Raw genomic sequence first — 20,424 nt, 5'->3', positions numbered from 1 at the left:
CGTATAAGTTTTTGCTTATGGAAAAAATCAAATAAGATAGAACTTTTTATAATTTCATTAAGAAATGTTAAATAAACAACATATCAAAAAGTAGTAGGTACTCCAAAAGTGGGTGCTTCACTTTTTATTAAACAAATGAACTGCGAAATTAATTGTTTTTTTAAATGCCGACGAAAATTGTAAATTTTAGAAAAAAACTGACTTAAAAATTCTACGTAAAGAACCGAATACAAAGATGTGTCTAATATTAAATCTACAGCTTCTATAATTTTTTTTATTTAGAACGCTCAAGTCACCCTTCTCACAAACATTGGCGCACTTTATAGAAGCGTTCAACGCTGCGCGCGTTTGAATTAATTTATTATAAAAATCCACAAGGAAAAAGCTTTCCTGTAGGCTGTATACCATATAATACAAAAAACGAATAAAATCCTTTATAAAAGGTATATATTTAAAAATCCCTAAAAAGTCTACATCACAGAACTAGTTTTCGATTGGTTGACCAATCATTTTAGATAAGCACTGATGATGTGTGCTTACAAAATACCTTTTATAAAGGATTCTATTGGTTTTTTTTTAATTTATTATAATTTCTTAACTAATTGATCAAACTAAATTTTACAAATTGGAAACGAAAGAAGAATATTAAAGCTATCTTAAGTTGAAATAAACAGAAAAAATATGGGCAAACGTACGGTGTGGGCGGAAAGTGAGATGTATATGAATTATAATCAAAAATGGTTTAAAAATGTGTAACTAATACAATTTTACCTATAGGACTCTAAAATCTTACTAAACAACTTACTTATTAAATATCTTACTAAACGATGTTTTACTCAAAAAAAAAATCAACTTAACGTTTTTAAGTAAATTAGAAGCAATTATTTAGGTTGATGGAACTTTTAAATACTGCACAAAATTTTTTACTTAACTATTTACAATTCATGGACTCAATAATGGACACTTTGTGCCGTTATTCTTTTGCTTTCAAATAAGTTAACAAATTCATATGTGATTGCCTTAAATTGTGTCAAAAATTAAACCTTTTTAATCCCAAGATTGTGTATTCCGATTTCGAAAAAGAGATCAATGCAGCCGTAAGTGAAGTGTTTCTCTCTGCGAAAATAAAATGATGTAGATTTCATCTCGGACAATCATGGTGTAGAAAAATTCAAAAAGTTGGATTTTCCTAGATCCATTAGACGTACGTGAATGTTTTGCTATAGACTTTAGTTAGATTTGCTGATTACTTAGTGAAAAAGGAAAACAGTTCATTACTTGAGCGTACAACCATTGCCTGTAAAAGCCTGCTTAACCATTGAAGCGAACCAGTATGTATACAGTTTTCGGATCGAAAACTATTATTTTTAAACTGTATTATATTAAAAGGGATTTTTGAACTCGCTAGCTAACTAGTGTGCTCCGTACTCAATTAAACGGATATATTACAATTTTATAGGTGTTTTTTAAAGCTTAAGATATAGTCTTTAAAGTGCACTAAATTATTTTACTTCAAAAATGTAATAAACAACTTCTTTTTGAGAAAATTAAGAAAGGTAAAAAATGTAATACAAAATCCGAAAATTATCAGTTAAAAAAATGTTTACACAAAGTCATCAAAATTTTTTCTGTACAACTTACCTAAAATACATTTAATAACAAGCTTAAACAATATTAAATGTTCAAAAAAAATTTTTTGCGCTCTTATACAGTATGTCTGCGCAACTTGGAACCTATGGAAAACTTCTTTATTATAAATTTTACGAAAAAAAGTTATTCTTCATAAAATGCTCTGCATCGTACAGAATACAGAATCTAAAATGCATCAAATATCAAATATTTGTACCTTTGTATTTAAAAATATGAATTTCGCTCAAGGGTAAAGTACCTTAGTATTTGAAAATATCGAAAATTGTTATTAAGAAAATATCTGATGATTGAATCTTAGGTTTTAGACCATGCAGAACTTTTTATGAAAAATAACTTTTTTTCGTAAAATTAATAATAAAAAAGTTTTATATGATTCCAACCTACAGGGACATATTGTATATTGACTCCCCTATAAATTATTATTTAATATTTACTATAATAAGAGACACACTTTACAAAATCCAGTCTAGTCATTAGATTTGACTGATATCTTATTAATAAATTTTCTACATTTTTCAATTTTAGTTTAACTTTTTTATCTTTGATTTGTTTTGCAATATGCAAACTTTGAATTTTAACATACGTATCTACCTGAAATTCTTTAATTTTTTCTAAGAAAATGTATATGGATGGATGCGTATTATAAAAAGATGAATTAAAATGCGAATGAAAAGATTCGCAAGCATTCGTGGTACGAATAACAGAAGAATTTGCCTCTGCCCATAAATATGGGGAGAATATGGCATTTTCGTCTATATATGTTTCAACTAAATAATCAACATATCTATCTAAAATTTTCTGGTTTGCATGACATTAAATCAAACACAAGACAATCTGATACGTCTTCTGGTTTTATATATGTAAGGCCAAATGTATGTTTGATCCACTTGCCTAGTTCACAATCATTCGTATATTCTGATTCTGATGTTAAATCAAAAGACAGAATTTTTCTATACCACATACTAGAAGCTTGCAGTAGGTGAAATCTACAACCATGTATTTCAGTGTTCGGACATATTTGAATGATTTCATTATGTATAGCTTTTTCAAAATCTATAAAAATTTTACTAGGATTAAACTTAATTTTGAGAGCTTTAAGAATTTCTGATTTTAACAAATAAAAAAGATTCTTGTAAGTTTATGTTTTTTTTTTGTTTGGCAGTAAACAGTATAATAAAGAAATACAATGCCCATTAATTAGCCCGTGAATAGTGAATGATTGCAAATAATATCTGGTACAGAAGAAAATGTGCCATCTATATAACATATACAATTCAATGTCGCTAAAAGTCTTACATTTGTTTCACTATTATCTTACTTTTGACACAGTTTATAGAGAGAATATTTTTCCACTTATTGAACCTTATCAATATTGGAAGGAAGTCGACCAGGCATCTTTTTTGTCGATAATTATATATTTTGTCTTATGTAATTTATAACGCATATTTAACGTATATATTTAACGTATATTTATTATTAACGTATATTTTTTCTTATATTAATCGTAGAATTGTTTCAGGCAAATTAGCTGCAAGCTCTTGGCGTATAATTTTTGCTGGTTTTTCAGTAATATTCTCTTCGGCTTAACGTTTACAAGAGTTAGAATTAATTTTCCGATCTATCTACTGATGATCTGGTACATGATTATGTTGTAGGCTACTTCTAGAAATTGTAAAATTTGCACCAATAGTAAACAATTTCGCACTACAAATTGTTTTATTACAACTCCAGTACACTTCTTCACTTTTTAAATTTTCACTTTATAAAACTTTCACTTAATAAAAAATAAAATTTTCAAATAGCAGTAAAGGTTTATCGCGATTACTGTCTATTAAATATGCCATTGCATATTAAATATGCCAAAATTGCAATTGTGACTAAAAATAAAATACCATAATTATTAACTCATTAATTATTATAGGTACCTACTGTAATCTTAGAGCAGGTAGATAAATAATTCCCTTGAATGCCTTTTTGTAAAATCTACCTGAAATAATCACTTCGATTTTGGTGAGGAAAATACCTGTGGGATTATGGCATACCCTTCCAAACGCAGGTAAAAGATTATTTTGGTGAGGAAATTACACCCGCCGAAATATCTTCATTCACCAAAGGTATAAAATCCCTAGTTACCGTACAGTTTATATTACTAATGACTAAATCTAATAATCTAAAATTACCATTTAAAATATCATTAGACTGCTTCATATTTAAAAAAGCTAGCATATTCATTAGTGAACTAGTTTTGTTATCACCCATATCATTATCAATAAATGTTGGACAATTAAAATCGCCTACAATAATAACTTGTTCAGAGTTTAAAACATTTAAATTTTCAAACGATTCAAGGAAATTTTGAAAAAATTCTAACGAAATAGATGGGGGTATGTAAACGACAGCTACATATATAAAATATGCTAAAAGGAACAAAACATTTACAAACTAAACAGTCAATCATAGGAAAAATATGAAAGTGGGATGTATCTACAACATCCGATTCTATTGTACTATCAACTGCAATTAAAACTCCACCACCACCAGATGTAAGTCCTAACTGATCTAGTTGACGATCATTACGATAGACATCGTAGTTAGAAGGAAAAAATTCACTGGAGTTCACATCTGATTTTAAGCCAAGTTTCACTAAGCACGATCACTAGAGTCCGGATTTCTAAGCATAAGGCTTATGGTAAACAATACAAGCAGGACTATTTTCTTTTTAAATATGAACGAAACATGCAAAAATAAGTCATTTTGACAGCCCTTTTTGATGCTTTTTTTGCTTTTTTTAAATTATTATACATTTTTTGAATTTTTGTGCTTATTTGATGCTCTTTTATATACTATTACAATTTTTTTCATTTGCGAACAGCAGAAATCTAATTTTGATCTATGTATTGCAATTGTGGACTCTGATCTCCCATTAAATAAATTGCAAAATGAAAGTTTTAAATAATTTTTGGAAAAGTACCTACTATCGAAGACATGTGCTGGATGAAAGTACTCTGCGAAAAAATATGTTAATTGCATTTACAATAAAACCAGAAAAACACTAATGGGAAACAATTACATCTGGTTTGCTGTGGACGAGACTACGTATATTTATGGAAGATACGTCGCTAATTTAATCATAGGCGTACTTCACGAAGAAATCTTGACGAAGGGTTATTTAGTGTGCTCAAAAGAACTAGAAGCAATGAATTACAATACAGTTCCAAGATTCGTAAATGACGCTTTAACAAATTTTTATCTTTCCGAGGCTGTGCCCACCAACAAAATAGTATTAATGCTTTTCAACGCTGCACCATATATGATCAAAACAGCATCAAATGTTAAAGTGTTTTGTCCAAATCTAATTCACTGTACTTGTCTGGCACACGGCCTGAATCGCGTTGCTGAGACTATACAAATTTCCACTTGTTAATGAGTTTATAAAAAATGGAAAAAAAACTTCATTAAAGCTCTTTAAGGGTGCAACTTTTTAGAGACAGATACCCTAACACTCCATTACCACCGAAACCAGTGTTAACTCGGTGGGGTAGATGATTAGATGCAGCTTTATACTAGCCGAATATTTCGAAAATTTTAAAAGCTTCGTATTGGAACTTAAAAAAGAGACTGCTATCAAATCGATAAACTATTGTCAGGATGTTTTAGATGAAACAGAATTACAAAACAATCTTGCTTTTATGAAAAGCAACTTTTGTTCTGTGAGTGAAACAATAAAATATTTGGAGAAACAGCAAATGTCATTAGTTGAGTCGATCCAAAAAATAAACAGTTTTGAAAAAAAAGATGAAAGGTATCCCTGGAAAAATTGGTCAGATAGTATTAACAAAATTCAAAGATGTATTAACAAAAAACGAAGGATTTCAAAAGATGAAGAAAATATTTTCAGTTTTAAATTGAGAACACGTTGAAGATATAAATATGAATCCGGCAGTAATGCAAAGTATAAGTATGCACCGATAACCAGTGTGGACGTTGAAAGAAGCTTTTAGATATACAATGTTTTGAGTGATAGGTGACGAAACTTTACGATGGAACATTTAAATGAGTAATTAGTTATTTCATGCTTAAAAAAAAATGATATTATTTTCCTTCATCTAAAGCGTGTCGATAAAAATTAGGTTAAAGCATTTTTGATTCAGTTATCTATTTTTTGTTTATTCTATTTTATTGAAGTTATACATCTTTACGATCGAGGGTGAAATTTTATAATTGCCTGGCGCATGCCCAGACAGACAGAATGGAGTTCGTTGCTAATCTTTCAAATTATGTATCAGCGCAAATAAGCCATTAAAATAATATATTAGTGTTTTTTAGTAAATGTATTATTTATTATAATTTTTGTCTTTGAATTTGTCTTCCTTGGGCGAAAAATAATAAAATATATATTTTTATATTTCACTTGTCACCGTGATGTGTAATTATGTATATCCGAAACGTCAATAACAGGCGCCTTGATAGCCTGGTTGGTAGAGCATTGGACCAGAGATCGCGAGATCGCGGGTTCAAATCCCGGACGATTCATATTCTTTTTTTTTCTTTTTTGTTAAATTTATAATAGGTCTTGACTAGTTCTTAAGCTAAGCCTAGAGACAATTAGGTATATATTTATTTTTTCTTAAAAAAAATGGTTTGTCAAAATTTATATGCTTATTTTCATTCTTTTTTGTATAATAAAATGCTTTCGTAAAATTGTTATACTTTTTAAGCGCTGTTTCTGCGTTTGTTTATGCTTTTGAATCCGAACTCTAACGATCACATTGCACTCACAGTCACTAACGTTAGTAGAGAAGATGTCGACTTTGGTATTAAGACCTCTCACATTTTGATAGTAAACAGATACGGAGTCATTGGAGTTACAGTCAAGAAATGGATAAGAGGCGGAAACCTACATCCGACACCCTGAAGGGCACTAAGGATTATGATAAAGAAGAAGAAGATAACTCATATTACTGCAAAAATACGGGTTTTTTGCAATTAACTCTGTCAATTGTTTATGTATTTGAATTTTGAAACTTTCGATATTAAAGAAGTTTTTATGATTCACACCATTATTTGGACCATTTTCTCTAAAATGTATAAGAAACGTTTTAGATGCAAAAATTATTTTTTTCACTATTTACGATTGTTTAATAAAAAAACAAAGCAAAATTAGCTGTACGTCTTCCCAGATTTTCAGCTACCTCTCATACACGTTCTACATAGAACCTTCAAATCTCTGTATAAGATTGTGACGTGAAATCAATGATTTTTTCACAAATAGACTGGTATAAATACATCTCTAGCATTCTTAATAAAAACTGAATGGTATCCTTTATATAAACAATAAAAAACCAAGCTTACCTAACGAACTATACAAAAAGTAACATAGTGCTGGAATCCACATCCCTTCTGCAGGAGTGGAATCGAACGCTTCGAGAAACTCCACGAAAAGGACTCCAAATGATTTAATAGTTCCTGGCACCAATATGTTAACCATGGTCGCTCCGAATAGTACCAACCAACCCCATCCGCCGTCAGGTGGTACCAGTTTCCATTTGTCCATTTTTGGTTCATTCTTTTTGTGTTCTAGTAAGACTACACCTGAAATGAATAGAAACTTTGGTTACATTGTACAACTAGGTGCTAATATTGTTCGTCACTACTTGAGAATAGATAAAGTAAACTACAGAAACAGCGCCATTGCTGTTACCGATGTTTTTAGAAAAAAATATATTTTTATTATACTGACGGCAAAAAAATGTAACAGCTAGAAGGACAAATATTGTTTTACATATATGTTTATGGAAGTATACATTATACTATTCTTATTATTTGATAACATTATAAATAAATTTGCAATCTGCAATTTGTCATTTTCGTAAAAAAATTAACCCTTCGCAGTCCGCCCTGCTTGGTCGTAAAATACAGGGTGTCCCCGAAAATAGTGCGTTCCTTTAAGGTATGAATATAATACACAATTTAGAATAAAAAAGTCCTGTAACTTTTTTTTTAAGTTAACCCTTTCCAAAAAAAAATTACATTGTTCTCCATATAAGTGAATTTTAATTTTCATCAATTTAAATGAGCTGGCAACATGTAGAAGAGCTTATTTGTGACTGTGAAAATTTAACCTAATATCCCTTGTTTATTTACTATTTGAGGTGTGATTTTTGGGGTTGTTGACATCGGTAGGTACGTACCTGCAAAATAGTTATTTCTTGCTTTAACTTTAATAATGTGACATTTTTGCTATTATCTGAATTAATTAAGGATTTATAATTAAGGGCCGAAATTTTTCATAAATTATAACTTTTACTTAAGTAACTATGGTTTACTTAATTACTAAAATGTAAATGCGCCTATTAGGAAAAATTATTTGTACCTAATGTTTTTCTGAAATCGATTGAAATATGGAATAATTTTAAACGAATTGATAAAATGTCAATTATTTACAATCAGAAACACTTTACCTTTTTACTAAACTAGTATTATGTATTTATTAAGCTTTAAGGCCCGGCGCAAATTGAACCTAAGCGAGGCACAACCTGCGTCGGCGGACTGCATAGACCGTTCTGCGCATCCTACATCAGTTCATGCGTTCGCAGGTCTCGCTTGAGCTTGAGAAGGTTTGCCATCGACGTACAGTTTTCTTGGGCCTTGGGTAGGGATGGGAAAAACCTACCGGTTTAAACCTAAAACCGGTTTTTGTACTTCGCAATAACCGGTTGTACCGGTTGTTTTTTTGTCCCGGTTATAACCGGTTTTTTCTTTTTAAAGTAAAAACCGGTTATTAGGTTTTTACGGTGATTAGGATTAGGTTAGGTATTATTTTGGATCCCAATCATAATTATTATTCTCAAGTAATTATTCCAAACAAAACCATAATTCAAATTTTATTTTATTTTATAAAATACAGAAGCAAAGTGAAAGTGCAATCTCACATCAGCCAGAAACAATTATTAAGTTTTATTATAATATTTCCTTGAAAAGGTATATGTAATCATAATATTTACATAAGAAGTGATCTGGTTGAATTAGACGCAAACATCATCTATTTTTCACACTTAAGTCCCGGCGCATATTGAACCTAAGCGAGTCACAACCTGCGCCGTGGGACGGGTGACCTGTGCAGTTATTTTTCTAGCGTGCCGCATATTAAACACAAGCTAACCTGACCGTCGGCTGTCGCCGTAACGAATAGAGACGGGCAAAATAAGTGCAAACGTGTAACGGTTACTATTGATACCGGTTCTTAGTGGTACAAAGTACAAATACTGATTACAAAATACTGATGTATCTGATCCTTGTACTGAATTGAGTAGGCAACTAAAAAACGGTAATTCCGTACATGTAACTAGTAACGTTTTAAAAATATCTTACACGTCCCTAGTAGTCGTAGCGGTATGACTTTCGAAAACATCGAATTTGATCATAAGCGGGGTGCATAAAAAGATATCCTACACTGAGTATTCTATTTCTACATACCTTTATAATAACAAGCATAAGTTAAACACTGCATTGATTGTGATTGCAAAAACGGTTCGCATGTATTAAATAAGATTTTTGCTGATTATGTTTTTGCTAAAATATTAAATAACACAAAAAATACAATTCACAACCATCATTTAATTTTTAACGATAAACAAAAGTCTAATAAATATATGATGACAAGTTTAAAATTGATCGACTTTGTCGATAACAGTGTCATTAATAGATATTTTTTACCATGAATCATTTTCCAATGATTGTGTGGATTTAGAAATACATACTAAACAATTTTTTGATCTGTATAAAGGAGATTATAATTATGACACATTATGGTACTCCTTATTTTTCAAATAATATGCTCTTGTAAACGCATAACTTTGATTTATTGGCAAAAGCCACACTAACTACAGAGCCGCGCGGTACATCTTTTCAATATGATGCAAGTCTTCGAAATGCCGCCTCTTAAGTATTACAGAAACTTAACTTTTACTTTTATTAAATGAACCTACACAAAATGAAGGACACCTTTTATTTTAAAAGCAAAACATACTTTATAGACCTGGATCCGGCAAACTGAAAATTTGTTAGTAGCTTAACGGTGTCTATTCGGACAAACTTTGATGTACAGGAACACTGGAACAGGGGAAGGTTTAATAGTGGAACAGTTTAAAAATTTGGAACGTCACATTACGAAAACGTCCCATGTATTTTGTCGGACAGAACAACCAATCGATTTGTTACCCTATCATTAAACTCTCATTCAAAAATCAGACTGCTATTACTAACCAACATGATTCCTGTTATTTGACATGTTCTTCCTGTTTCACTCATTAAAATGCCCAGTTAGTGATAAACACCAGTCTAATTTTTCCATGAGAGTTTAATGAAATGGTAACAAATCAATTGGAAGTTATGTCCGACAAAATATATGGAACGTTTTTGTAGTCTGACGTTCCAAATTTTTAACCTGTTCCACAATTAAAACTTCCCCTGTTTCAGTGTTTCCGTACATCAAAGTTTATCTGACGAGACAACGTTAAGCTATTAACAAATTTTCAGCTTGCTATTAATCAACTTTTTGTTGGTACGCGGGATCCAGGCCTAGAAATACAATGTCACAAATGATGGCGTAATCCCTTTTCTATAGGTATAAAAATTTTGTAAATATCATTCATTTCTTAAATCTACACAACATTATCATTAAAAACCGTTAAGCATATCTGTGAATATCGCACAACCCTCAAATAAAATGTGTCATTATACCGGGCTTGTTTATGCTTAAAAATAAAATATGTAGACAAGATATAAATATATGTAATAGGTAAGCAGTTTTTGCAGCGACAATCCAATCACAATCAGTGTTGTATAGTAATTCCGAACGAGTTCTATTAGCTTTTCTACGTCCATCTCGAAAACAAAACCGCAACTGAGAATTGAGTCACGCGTCCCACGACACCAGAAAACTGTACGTCGATGACAAACGTTCGCATGCCTGCGTCCCGCCGGCGCAGGTTGTGACTCGCTTAGGTTCAATTTGCGCCGTGCCTAAAGGTGTTGAATACAAGGGGGTTTTAACTGAATTACATAGTTTATAGTGGAAATTAAATCCAACAGACAACGTTTAATGATTATTATTTAGTTTTTTTACATCATGCTCGGACTATCAGTAATTTGTTTACTTGTGATCTAAAAATTAAATTAGATATATGTACTTAATTGACAGTAATTTTTATAATAAATATTCAAAGCGAGCTCTACCTGCGCGAACATATGCATCGATACGACGAATCCAGTTGTTAGTAATGCCATAGGTAACTAAATTATGTCGTTCCTGTAATTCAGCTTCTGTTTGGATTTCATGTCGGTTATCATACACTAACGATTTCAGATGTCCCCAAAAACAAAAATCCAGTACATTGAATTCGGGACTTCGTGGTGGCCACAGAATGAGTCCATTCATACCAATTCAACGATGAGTATAAGTGGTATCCAGAAGATTTTTCACAGCTCTGGTAAAATGTGCTGGGGCTCCGCCGTGAAATAACCACATTTCACTTCGTGTTTGCAAAGGCACTTTAAGAAGTACCGGCAAAACATTTTGCAACAAATTTATAGGCCTCTACATTTAGTGTTCTGTGTTATTAATAAAATATTGCACCCTTTACCCTTTTTGTATCCTTTACAAAGTAACGGATTTAATATTTGTTTAATACCCAAAATACTTAATTGTTAAGAAATAAGAAATATACCCATTCTTTCGATACAGAAACTAACCAATTATGCCAAATATTTAATGTCAATAACATCAAACAAACCAAATTCTTGGTTTGTTTGATGTGAGGGGACGACCACGAACAGGTGAAAAAATGTAAACACTAGACCCCTGCAGAAATTGATATGGGTTTGGTTGATATGTATTTACATTATTTTACCTACCAGATACAACTGACCCACAAACTTACTATTTTTGTGACTGTCTAAGATTTTTGTATTGGACGTTGTTGCCAGACTTCAATTTCCATATCAAAATGTATTTTCGTTTTTTGGTCAAACGTCTCAATTTAGAAAAAAATGTTATAAGACTTTTTTGCTCTACATTGTGCCTTCTCCCTATACCTTTAAGGAACGCACTATTTTCGGGGAAACCCTGTATATTCCTTTTTTAAACTAAGTTCAAGCTAATATTAGGCCAGTCAATGAGGTAGAGCGCACAAAATCTACAGAATTTCAATGAAACTTTTTGCATTCGATTTGTAATAGCCTTAGAAGATTTTGTGGACAAAAATGAAGATGACGAAACAAAAATTGCACTATTGGACAAGAAAAATGAATTTTCCAAAATCCATATCGAAGTGTTGAAACATGATAAATTTGTAATTCAGAAATAATTGACGGAAATAAGTTCGATTTTGCTACCCGGGGTTTTGGGCTCATTGAACACGAATATCATGACGCCGATGGTCTCCGAGGCACATCGTGCTCAGGGTAGCACTCGTCTCTTTTAGAATGCCGGGTGGCATTCTATTTGTAAGAGCCTTAGGAGACTTTGTGAACAAAAATGAAGATGACGAAATGAAAATTGCATTATTGAACAAGGAAAATGCATTTTGAAAAATCCATTTCGAAGTGTTGAAATATGATCAATTTGTAATTCGGAAATAATTGACAAAAAGAAGTTCAATTTTGCTATCCGGGGGTTTTTGGGCTTGCTGAACACACATATCATGACGCCGATGGTTTACGAGGTACAGCTGGTTCCTAAAAAAACTGATACGACTCTTAAAGCGTATTTTGTAGAAAATGAGCAGTGTATTTTGAAGGATAAAATTTGTTATTTACATACTGTCATTGTCACTGCCAAATCTTAAAATTTGTCAGATTATTTCATTCATAGGAGATTCTGACCAATAGAAAGCTACATAAATCTAAATTAAATCGATAATTTTTGATAATTTCCCGTCGTCAAGTATATTACGTCAGATGCCCTTCGTTGCTACGAAAGAATACATTCAGTGACATTAATGACAATTAATGTTTTAAAAATTATAAAAGTGATGACTTTCAACCGTCAAATTAATATTTATAACAACTGTTTGTTTAATTGTACTAATTTGTACTTACATAAATAAATTACAATATAATTTTGGTTTTGAACAGTTTTATTCATGAAATAATCGCAACAAATTGCACTCGATCTCTAAAATTAATATAGAATTTTTGCCCTCGTGACACTTTGACATCATTTCACTCGCCTTTCGCTCGTGAAATTAAAACTGTCAAAGTATCACTCGGGAAAAATTCAATAATTTTAGAGCTCTTGTGCAATTACTACTGATTATTTCATTCACAGGAGATTCTAACCAATAGAAAGCTACAGAAATCTAAATTAAATCGATAATTTTTGATAATTTCCCGTCATCAAGTATATTACATCAGATGCCCTTCGTTGCTATGGAAAAATACATTCAGTGACATTAATGACAATTAATGTTTTAAAAATTATAAAAGTGATGACTTTCAACCGTAAAATATTTATAACAACTGTGTGTTTAATTGTACTAATTTGTACTTACATAAATAAATTACAATAAAATTTTGGTTCTAAACAGTTTTATTCATGAAATAATCGCCACAAATTGCACTCGATCTCTAAAATTAATATAGAATTTTTGCCCTCGCGACACTTTGACATAATTTCACTCGCCTTTTTCTCGTGAAATTAAAACTGTCAAAGTGTCACTCGGGAAAAATTCAATAATTTTAGAGCTCTTGTGCAATTACTACTGATAACTTATTCTATTCAACCTCAAAAAATGGCTCCACATGCTAACAAAGAACTAAAAGCAAGAATTGTAACGAAATTAGAAGGTGTTTGGTCACTATCTGCAATAGCGAACCATTTTAACGTAAGCAGAACAACAGTTTTAAATCAATTCTTACTTTAATATATTGTTAAGTCGTTTGTTTTATTCCTTAATAATATTAAAAATAATTACAACAACCCTATTTTATGTAAAAACTATCATTTATATACTCTTTATAAAATGCAGGAATTCAAAATTATATCAAAATTTAGACCTTAATAATTATTACAATTTATGAAATAACATATTATGTAATCAGCTGTTTGTTGTTTGTTTGTTTATTTTATTATTTGTCTGTCATAATAAATATAATATAATGTCAGACCAATCAAAATTTGATTGGTCGGTATTTAATACACTGCTCAAAATGATCAAATCTTACTAAGAGTCGTATCAGTTTTTTTAGGAACCAGCTGTACATCTCCTGGAGTTTTATCGAAATTGAATAAACATAAATGCAAACTCGTTACTCGGGTATTTTGGGGTCGCTGAATACTAATATCACAACAGCGATGGTATCCGAGGCACCTGGTCCCCGGGATGGGCCCCGTGTCCTGGAGTTTTATTGAAATTTGATACAAAATCAATGCAAACTCATTACTCGGGGGGTCCATGGGGATGCTTAACGCGAATATCATTACGGCGATGGACGTCAAAAATACAAAAAATACAAATTGAATACAAAATCAACGCAATCTCATTACTCGGGTGGTTTTTGGGGTCACTTAACACTATTAGCGTTGATTGATAAATACGGATTGATAAATACGTTGATTGATAAATACGGATAAATAAATACCAGTATATTTATCAGTCAACGCTATTAGGTTTGTTCTAGCATAAGTTTAAACCGGTTTGAAATTGTAAGAAGCATGCGCATTTGTTTGATGGCTTTCAAGCACAAAATTACTAGTTTGAAATTACTAGTTGAGCGTTTTAACGAAACAAAATTTTGATTTGGAAACTGGCTTTAGTTTGTCATCGTGAATTGTTGACAGCATGTAAACATCACGTTGGTCTTTCCACCTCGTTGCTAAAATATTATCACTGGTGTCTCAAGTTCCACGAGGTACTTTTTGCGAAAATTTTGGAAAATGTTTTCAGTTTCGTTTCACCGTACCGCAAAAACCAATGCTTTTATCGTTCAAACACTTCCCTAAATTTGGACTTTAGTACCAATTGTCTGTATACAATATATTGCCCTTTATTTTCATACTTCGATTTAAAATATTTTACTATTTTATTACGCTACCACTAAATCCTAATAAATTGTCCCGTACTGTGTCTGTTGTAGCACTAATAGCAGTTTCAAAATCATACAGCACAAAAATTTTCACTCAAAATCGGCGTCTTTTCGAGGAGATATATTTATATTGTCTAAAATGACGTCTGCCTTTGAACAATAACAACAACCCGTCTATTACCAATTTTTGAAACGGGTAAAAATATGTTAAAAATTTGGTTGTAATATTTTCAAACACAAATCTTATTTTCATTAATTTGTCATTTTTGACCAAGATCAGGACTAAAAAATGTGTCACATTTTTGTCACCATTATCCCAATAGTAACGACTATAAAGACAGAAAATAATCAAATGTAAAGTATTATCTCCATAGATATCAAATATCTAATATAAACAAGTGTAAATGTAACTGGATCGCCTTCGCGGAAAAAACGGTTATTAACCGTTACAGGGCTGTCGCCAAATTATGTATAAGACAGTAGGAAGTAGAGTCTGTTTCCTACTGTCTTCAACCAAACCATGAAGTTTGAAGCTAAGATGAAGACACCATGTTGATTTAAAATAATGTATTCTATTAACATCGACTTATTGTCGTTTTCAATCTAGCCTAGATGGCTTAAATGTTACATTTGGAAGATCATTCGACTTAACTCAGTAGCTAGTTTCAACTGCTTTGGATCTGGAGTCTAACCTGATGATGGACTGATTATTCCGAAAACGTTTGTTTGTGATGTACCTACTTTGATTCCAACTTGGATCTTTTTAGAAACAATTTTTAAATAAATTATATACCATTTACAAAGGAAGATTTTTACTTCTAATTAATATTTATTGTATACAGCCAATGAGAGGGATTCATTCCTTTTTATATTAGACAGTATATGTTATAGAGAGGGGCAAAATTAGGGAATGAATTCTTTTTTTCGAGAGTTGGAGAGAAATCGCGAAATAGGTCAATGTTTATTTTTCAATTATGATTTGTTGGCTAATATATCATATTGGTGACGTCATCCATCTGGGCGTGATGACGTAATAGATATTTTTTTTAAATCAGAATAGGGGTCGTGTGAAGCTCATTTGAAAGGTTATTCAATTGTATATTCGGTAATATTATAAACATTAACAATTATATATATAGAGTGGCAAACAAATTATTTTTAACTTATTTTAATCGACACAAAAAAAAGTGTATGTTTATTTAATTAAAAATACATTTTACTGCTGTCAAAAAATAGAAAAAATATTTAGTTGACAAATACGCATTGCTTTTTGCTTAAAATCAATGTTCAAGCTGCCACCCACCTGCCTCTTGGCAGTTTGAACATCTTATTCAAGCGAAAAGTAAAGTTTATTTGTCCTATAAATATTATTTATGTTTTCTGGAAGCAGTAAAATGTATTTTGAATTAAATAAATTACACAAATTACACATTCTTCTTTTTGTTTGAATTAATTTAATTCAAAAATTATTATTTTTTGGCCACCCTGTATACATAATTATGATAATGTTTATATTACTAATAAGAATATTGAATAAACTTTCAAATGAACTGTCACACTACCCCTATGCTCGTATGCGCGCCAATGGAGAATATAAAATTCTTAAGTGTATGTCAAAAAATGCCCAATAACTACCTCTTAAAACCTACCAAATTTCATATCTCAACCGATTTTAGAGCAATAAATAAATCGTCAGCTTGTAAGAAAAAATTCAACACCCCATTTGTCGGAAACAAAGCATTTGCGGACATACATATAAAGCAAACTGTCATTATTTTCTCATGCAGAATTACTCATTAAAGTTTGCCATACTTATTTAAAAACACCATTTATTGATGAAAAACAAGGCTAGTTGTTAAAGTACTTAACTTTTTTATTATCCAACATAAGCGAATGAATCACAAAACAGAATGTTAAGAAAACATGAGTTGGGTTTTAATTTCAGTACTTTATAAATGCTAGAATATTCCACAGGGTGTCGCGAACTTTGAGAAAAAATCACAGTTTGATTGGTACACCCGGTATACAATGACAATTTAGAAAACCTAGAAAATGAAGATGTTAGTACTGTAAACATTTTTTATTTTAAACTGTAAGTCATTGTTTTAACTGAAACAACTATGTTAATATAGTGCAAACTGGGTTAAGTATTGGAAAGTCCAACATGAGTGTAGGTGGTTTAAACAATGGAATGCATACATATCCTATCTTATCAGAATAATATGATTGTAATAATAAAAAACCTATGTAAACTATTGCATAAAACGCCATTTATTTATTTATTTATACACATATTATATTTGATCAATAGGTAAAATAGAAAAATGAATATATATAATATACAGGGTGCGCCAGACTGGTTTTCTTTTGTTGCGGCTAAACTAGTTATTGCAAGATTAAGGGCCGGTATTTTATGTCCCGATTAAACCTCTGTTAGCTAACCGGGGTTTAATCGGGACAGAAAATACCGGCCCTAAGAATAACAGACTTCATAAATGCAACCCAAATTTAGCCATACGGCTCACACTCCCTCTAAGGGGAAAATTGACTCATCCCAGATACCTACGGTATCAAAAGGATTGAGCTCTAGTGGGACTCTTTCCATGTTATCGATCCCTAGGTGACTTGGTATGCAGGTGTATCTCCCAAAAATTTTCGTATACTTCTGGCCGTCGCGAGGAGTACAGCTTTCTGCATGGTCTTATAAAGATTTTCATTGAAACTTTTTTATGCTTTCGAGGAGGGTCTTCGGAATGACTCCAGTAGTAGACATAATAATCGGTATTGTCTGGATACTTTGCATTCTCCGTTGTCTCCGTATTTGAATTTCCAGATCTCTGTACTTGGCGATCTTTTCAGTAAATTTACTACGTAGATTATTGTTGTTAGGTATCGCCACATCAATTAGTGTTGTTTGTTTTGTTAATTTATTAACTAGTACGAGATCTGGTCTATTATGTGCCACTGTTTGGTCTGTGAGCACAGTGCGGTCCCAGTATAGCTTGTAGTTACCATCCTCACGCATACTCTCAGGAGCGTATTGATAATATGGGAGATGGTCCGTTTGGGGAAGTCCCAGTTTGATAGATATCTCTTGATTACGGATCTTTCCAACTGAGTCATGCCGTTTCTTGTATTCAGTTGCAGCAAATGCCTGGCAGCCCCCGGTAATATGTTGGATGGTTTCTTGGGCTTGACATACATATCGGCATCTGTCGTTTTGAACCTGAGGGTCTTTGACGATATATTTCAGGTCATTTCTGGTTGGTATAACCTGATCCTCAATGGCCAGTAATGAACCCTCCGTTTCAGGGAACATCTTTCCTGATGTCAACCAATAGTTCGACGCTGTATTGTCGACATAGTATTGGCTGACCTGATTGGGATGTCGCCCGTGTAAAGGTTTACCCATCAAGGTGCGCATTTTTTCGTCTTTTGTGAGGTGGTTTATGCGCATTTCTTGTTCCCTCAGTTTGATCGGTGTTGTGTCATCTACTGCGCAGATAGCGCGATGTAGAGTAGATGTCTCAGCCTGCATCTGAAAATAAGTTCTTAAATTAGCAATTTGTTTGTCTAATTGCTCACCTATATCCATGAGTCCTCTTCCTCCAAAATTCCGTGGTAATGTCGTTCTGTCTACTGCACTTTTGGGATGGTGTTTTTGTGCCTTTGTGAGGTGCGTTGTTACTTTTCGCTGAAGATTTTCTGTGTCCGTTTTAGTCCACTTAACAATGCCAAATGAATAGCTAAGCGCGGAACATGCGTAGGTGTTTAGTGCCTTAAACAAATTTCTACTGTTAAGGTATGAGCGAAGCAGTTGTTTTACCCTTCGTATAAACTCAGTAGTTATCTCTATTTTCATTTGTTTATGGTCAATTTTCCGCGCTTGCTTTACTCCAAGATATTTATACATATCGTTTTCACCCATGGCCTCGATGTTCTGGCCATTTTGCATATCGAATCCTCCGGGCTGTACTTTTCCTCTAACTAGGTTTAAAATACGGCACTTGTCTAGTCCGAAGTGCATACTAATATCATTAGAAAAAGTTTCTACAGTTTTTAACATCTCATTGAGTTGGTTTCGGGTGGAAGCCATTAATTTCAAATCATCCATATACAATAAATGATTAATCTTCGCCACCACATTGTTGTTATTTTTTATGCTAAAACCTGCGTCTGTGGAATTCAATAGCTGAGATAGTGGGTTCATAGCTAGACAGAACCACAGAGGACTCAACGAATCTCCTTGAAACAGGCCCCGGCTGATTGCGATATTTTCAGTTTCGATGTTATTTTCACCAGGTATTTAAAGGTGAATTCTAGTCTTCCACTCTATATGCTCTAAAAAGGTCACTATATTATCATCGACTTTATATATTCTCAATATATCTATAAGCCATTCATGCGGAACTGAATCAAAGGCCTTCTTGTAATCAATGAAGGCAGTAAAAAGATTCCTCTTTTTGGATTATGCCTGGTTAGAAATGACTGAGTCGATGATGAATTGTTCTTTGCAACCCATGGAACCCTTAGCGCATCCTTTCTGTTGAGGCTCTATGATATTGTTCAGAGCACAGTGTTGGTAGATACGGCGGGCAACACAGGATGTAACCAAAGTTGGAAGACAGGTTATTATTATTATTATAAATAATTATTATTACCTATAATTATAATAATTATTATATAATTGCATTTATTAACTCTGTTATTCTTAAGGCCGGTATTTTCTTAGCTAACCGAGGTTTAATCGGGACATAAAGTACCAGCTTTTAAAGTATTATTCCCAGAAAGCTTTTATCTACAATGTTATTATGCGTAAACTATAGGATCTACATGAATTCTTCTTCTTCTTCTTTAAGTACTGCGCCCAAATTTTAGGCGTGGGTAGCTTCCATGACAATTTGCCGGTATCGTTTTCGATCTTGCACGGCATGTAACAATTGATCTGCTGATAAGCCAGTCCATTGACGAAAGTTTCGGAGCCATGAATATTTCTTCCGACCCATTCCACTTTTTCCGTCGATCTTTCCATTGAGGTTAACTACAGTACCCTGTATCTGCTACCTCTCATTATATCCCCAGATATTCAAGATTTCTCTTGCTTATCATCTTCATTAAGTCGCCTTCGCATTGACCTACTCTGTTTAAGGATTCTCTGTTTGAAATGCGTTGAACCCATGATATTCTGAGCATTCTACAATATGACCACATCTCCCACGATAAGGCCTCATGTTAACCTTCATGATCCAGGTTTCACATCCATATACAGTAGTAATACAGGATACAGATAACATTGTAGGAACTTGATTCTTAGTTGTAAGTTCAGCTGAGAATTATTCAGAATAGATCTAAGTTTGATAAATGCTCCTCTTGCAATTTCTATACGAGTTTTGATTTCTTTATTCGGATTTTATCGTCTTATATGAATTCTGGCATCACCAATTAAAGAGAAAGGCTTATATTATCAAATTACATAATTTAACGATTAAAAAAATTATTTTAATTTTTGTAAAATAAATATGCAAAACAAAAATGAAAATAATCGGTTTCGTTTTGATTCAATTCGGGTCTCTTGCCATCCTCTGACACCGTGTTTCGGGGTCTACCCTTTTTCAAAGAGGCTTTGCAAGAAGACTGATTTGAATCAAAACAAAACGAGATGGTATAAATATTAAAATATTTACACCG

The 20,424-nt window shown here is 32.3% G+C and overlaps 1 protein-coding gene across 2 annotated transcripts in view; it reads right to left on the bottom strand.

Annotated features, from left to right (window-relative positions):
- LOC126893302 (monocarboxylate transporter 13) overlaps positions 1–20,424 on the bottom strand; it is a 265,737-nt gene that overhangs the window by 56,324 nt on the left and 188,989 nt on the right. For both annotated transcript variants that reach the window (XM_050663332.1, XM_050663331.1), the window contains exon 2: positions 7,003–7,242. In XM_050663332.1, the coding sequence (XP_050519289.1) occupies positions 7,003–7,242 (240 nt within the window). The remainder of the gene's footprint in view (positions 1–7,002; positions 7,243–20,424) is intronic.

This window comes from Diabrotica virgifera, chromosome 10, assembly GCF_917563875.1.
Source record: "Diabrotica virgifera virgifera chromosome 10, PGI_DIABVI_V3a".
Lineage (NCBI taxonomy): Eukaryota > Metazoa > Arthropoda > Insecta > Coleoptera > Chrysomelidae > Diabrotica > Diabrotica virgifera.
The sequence above is the reverse complement of the archived record's forward strand: the minus strand, read 5'-3'. Positions and strand labels throughout refer to the sequence as shown.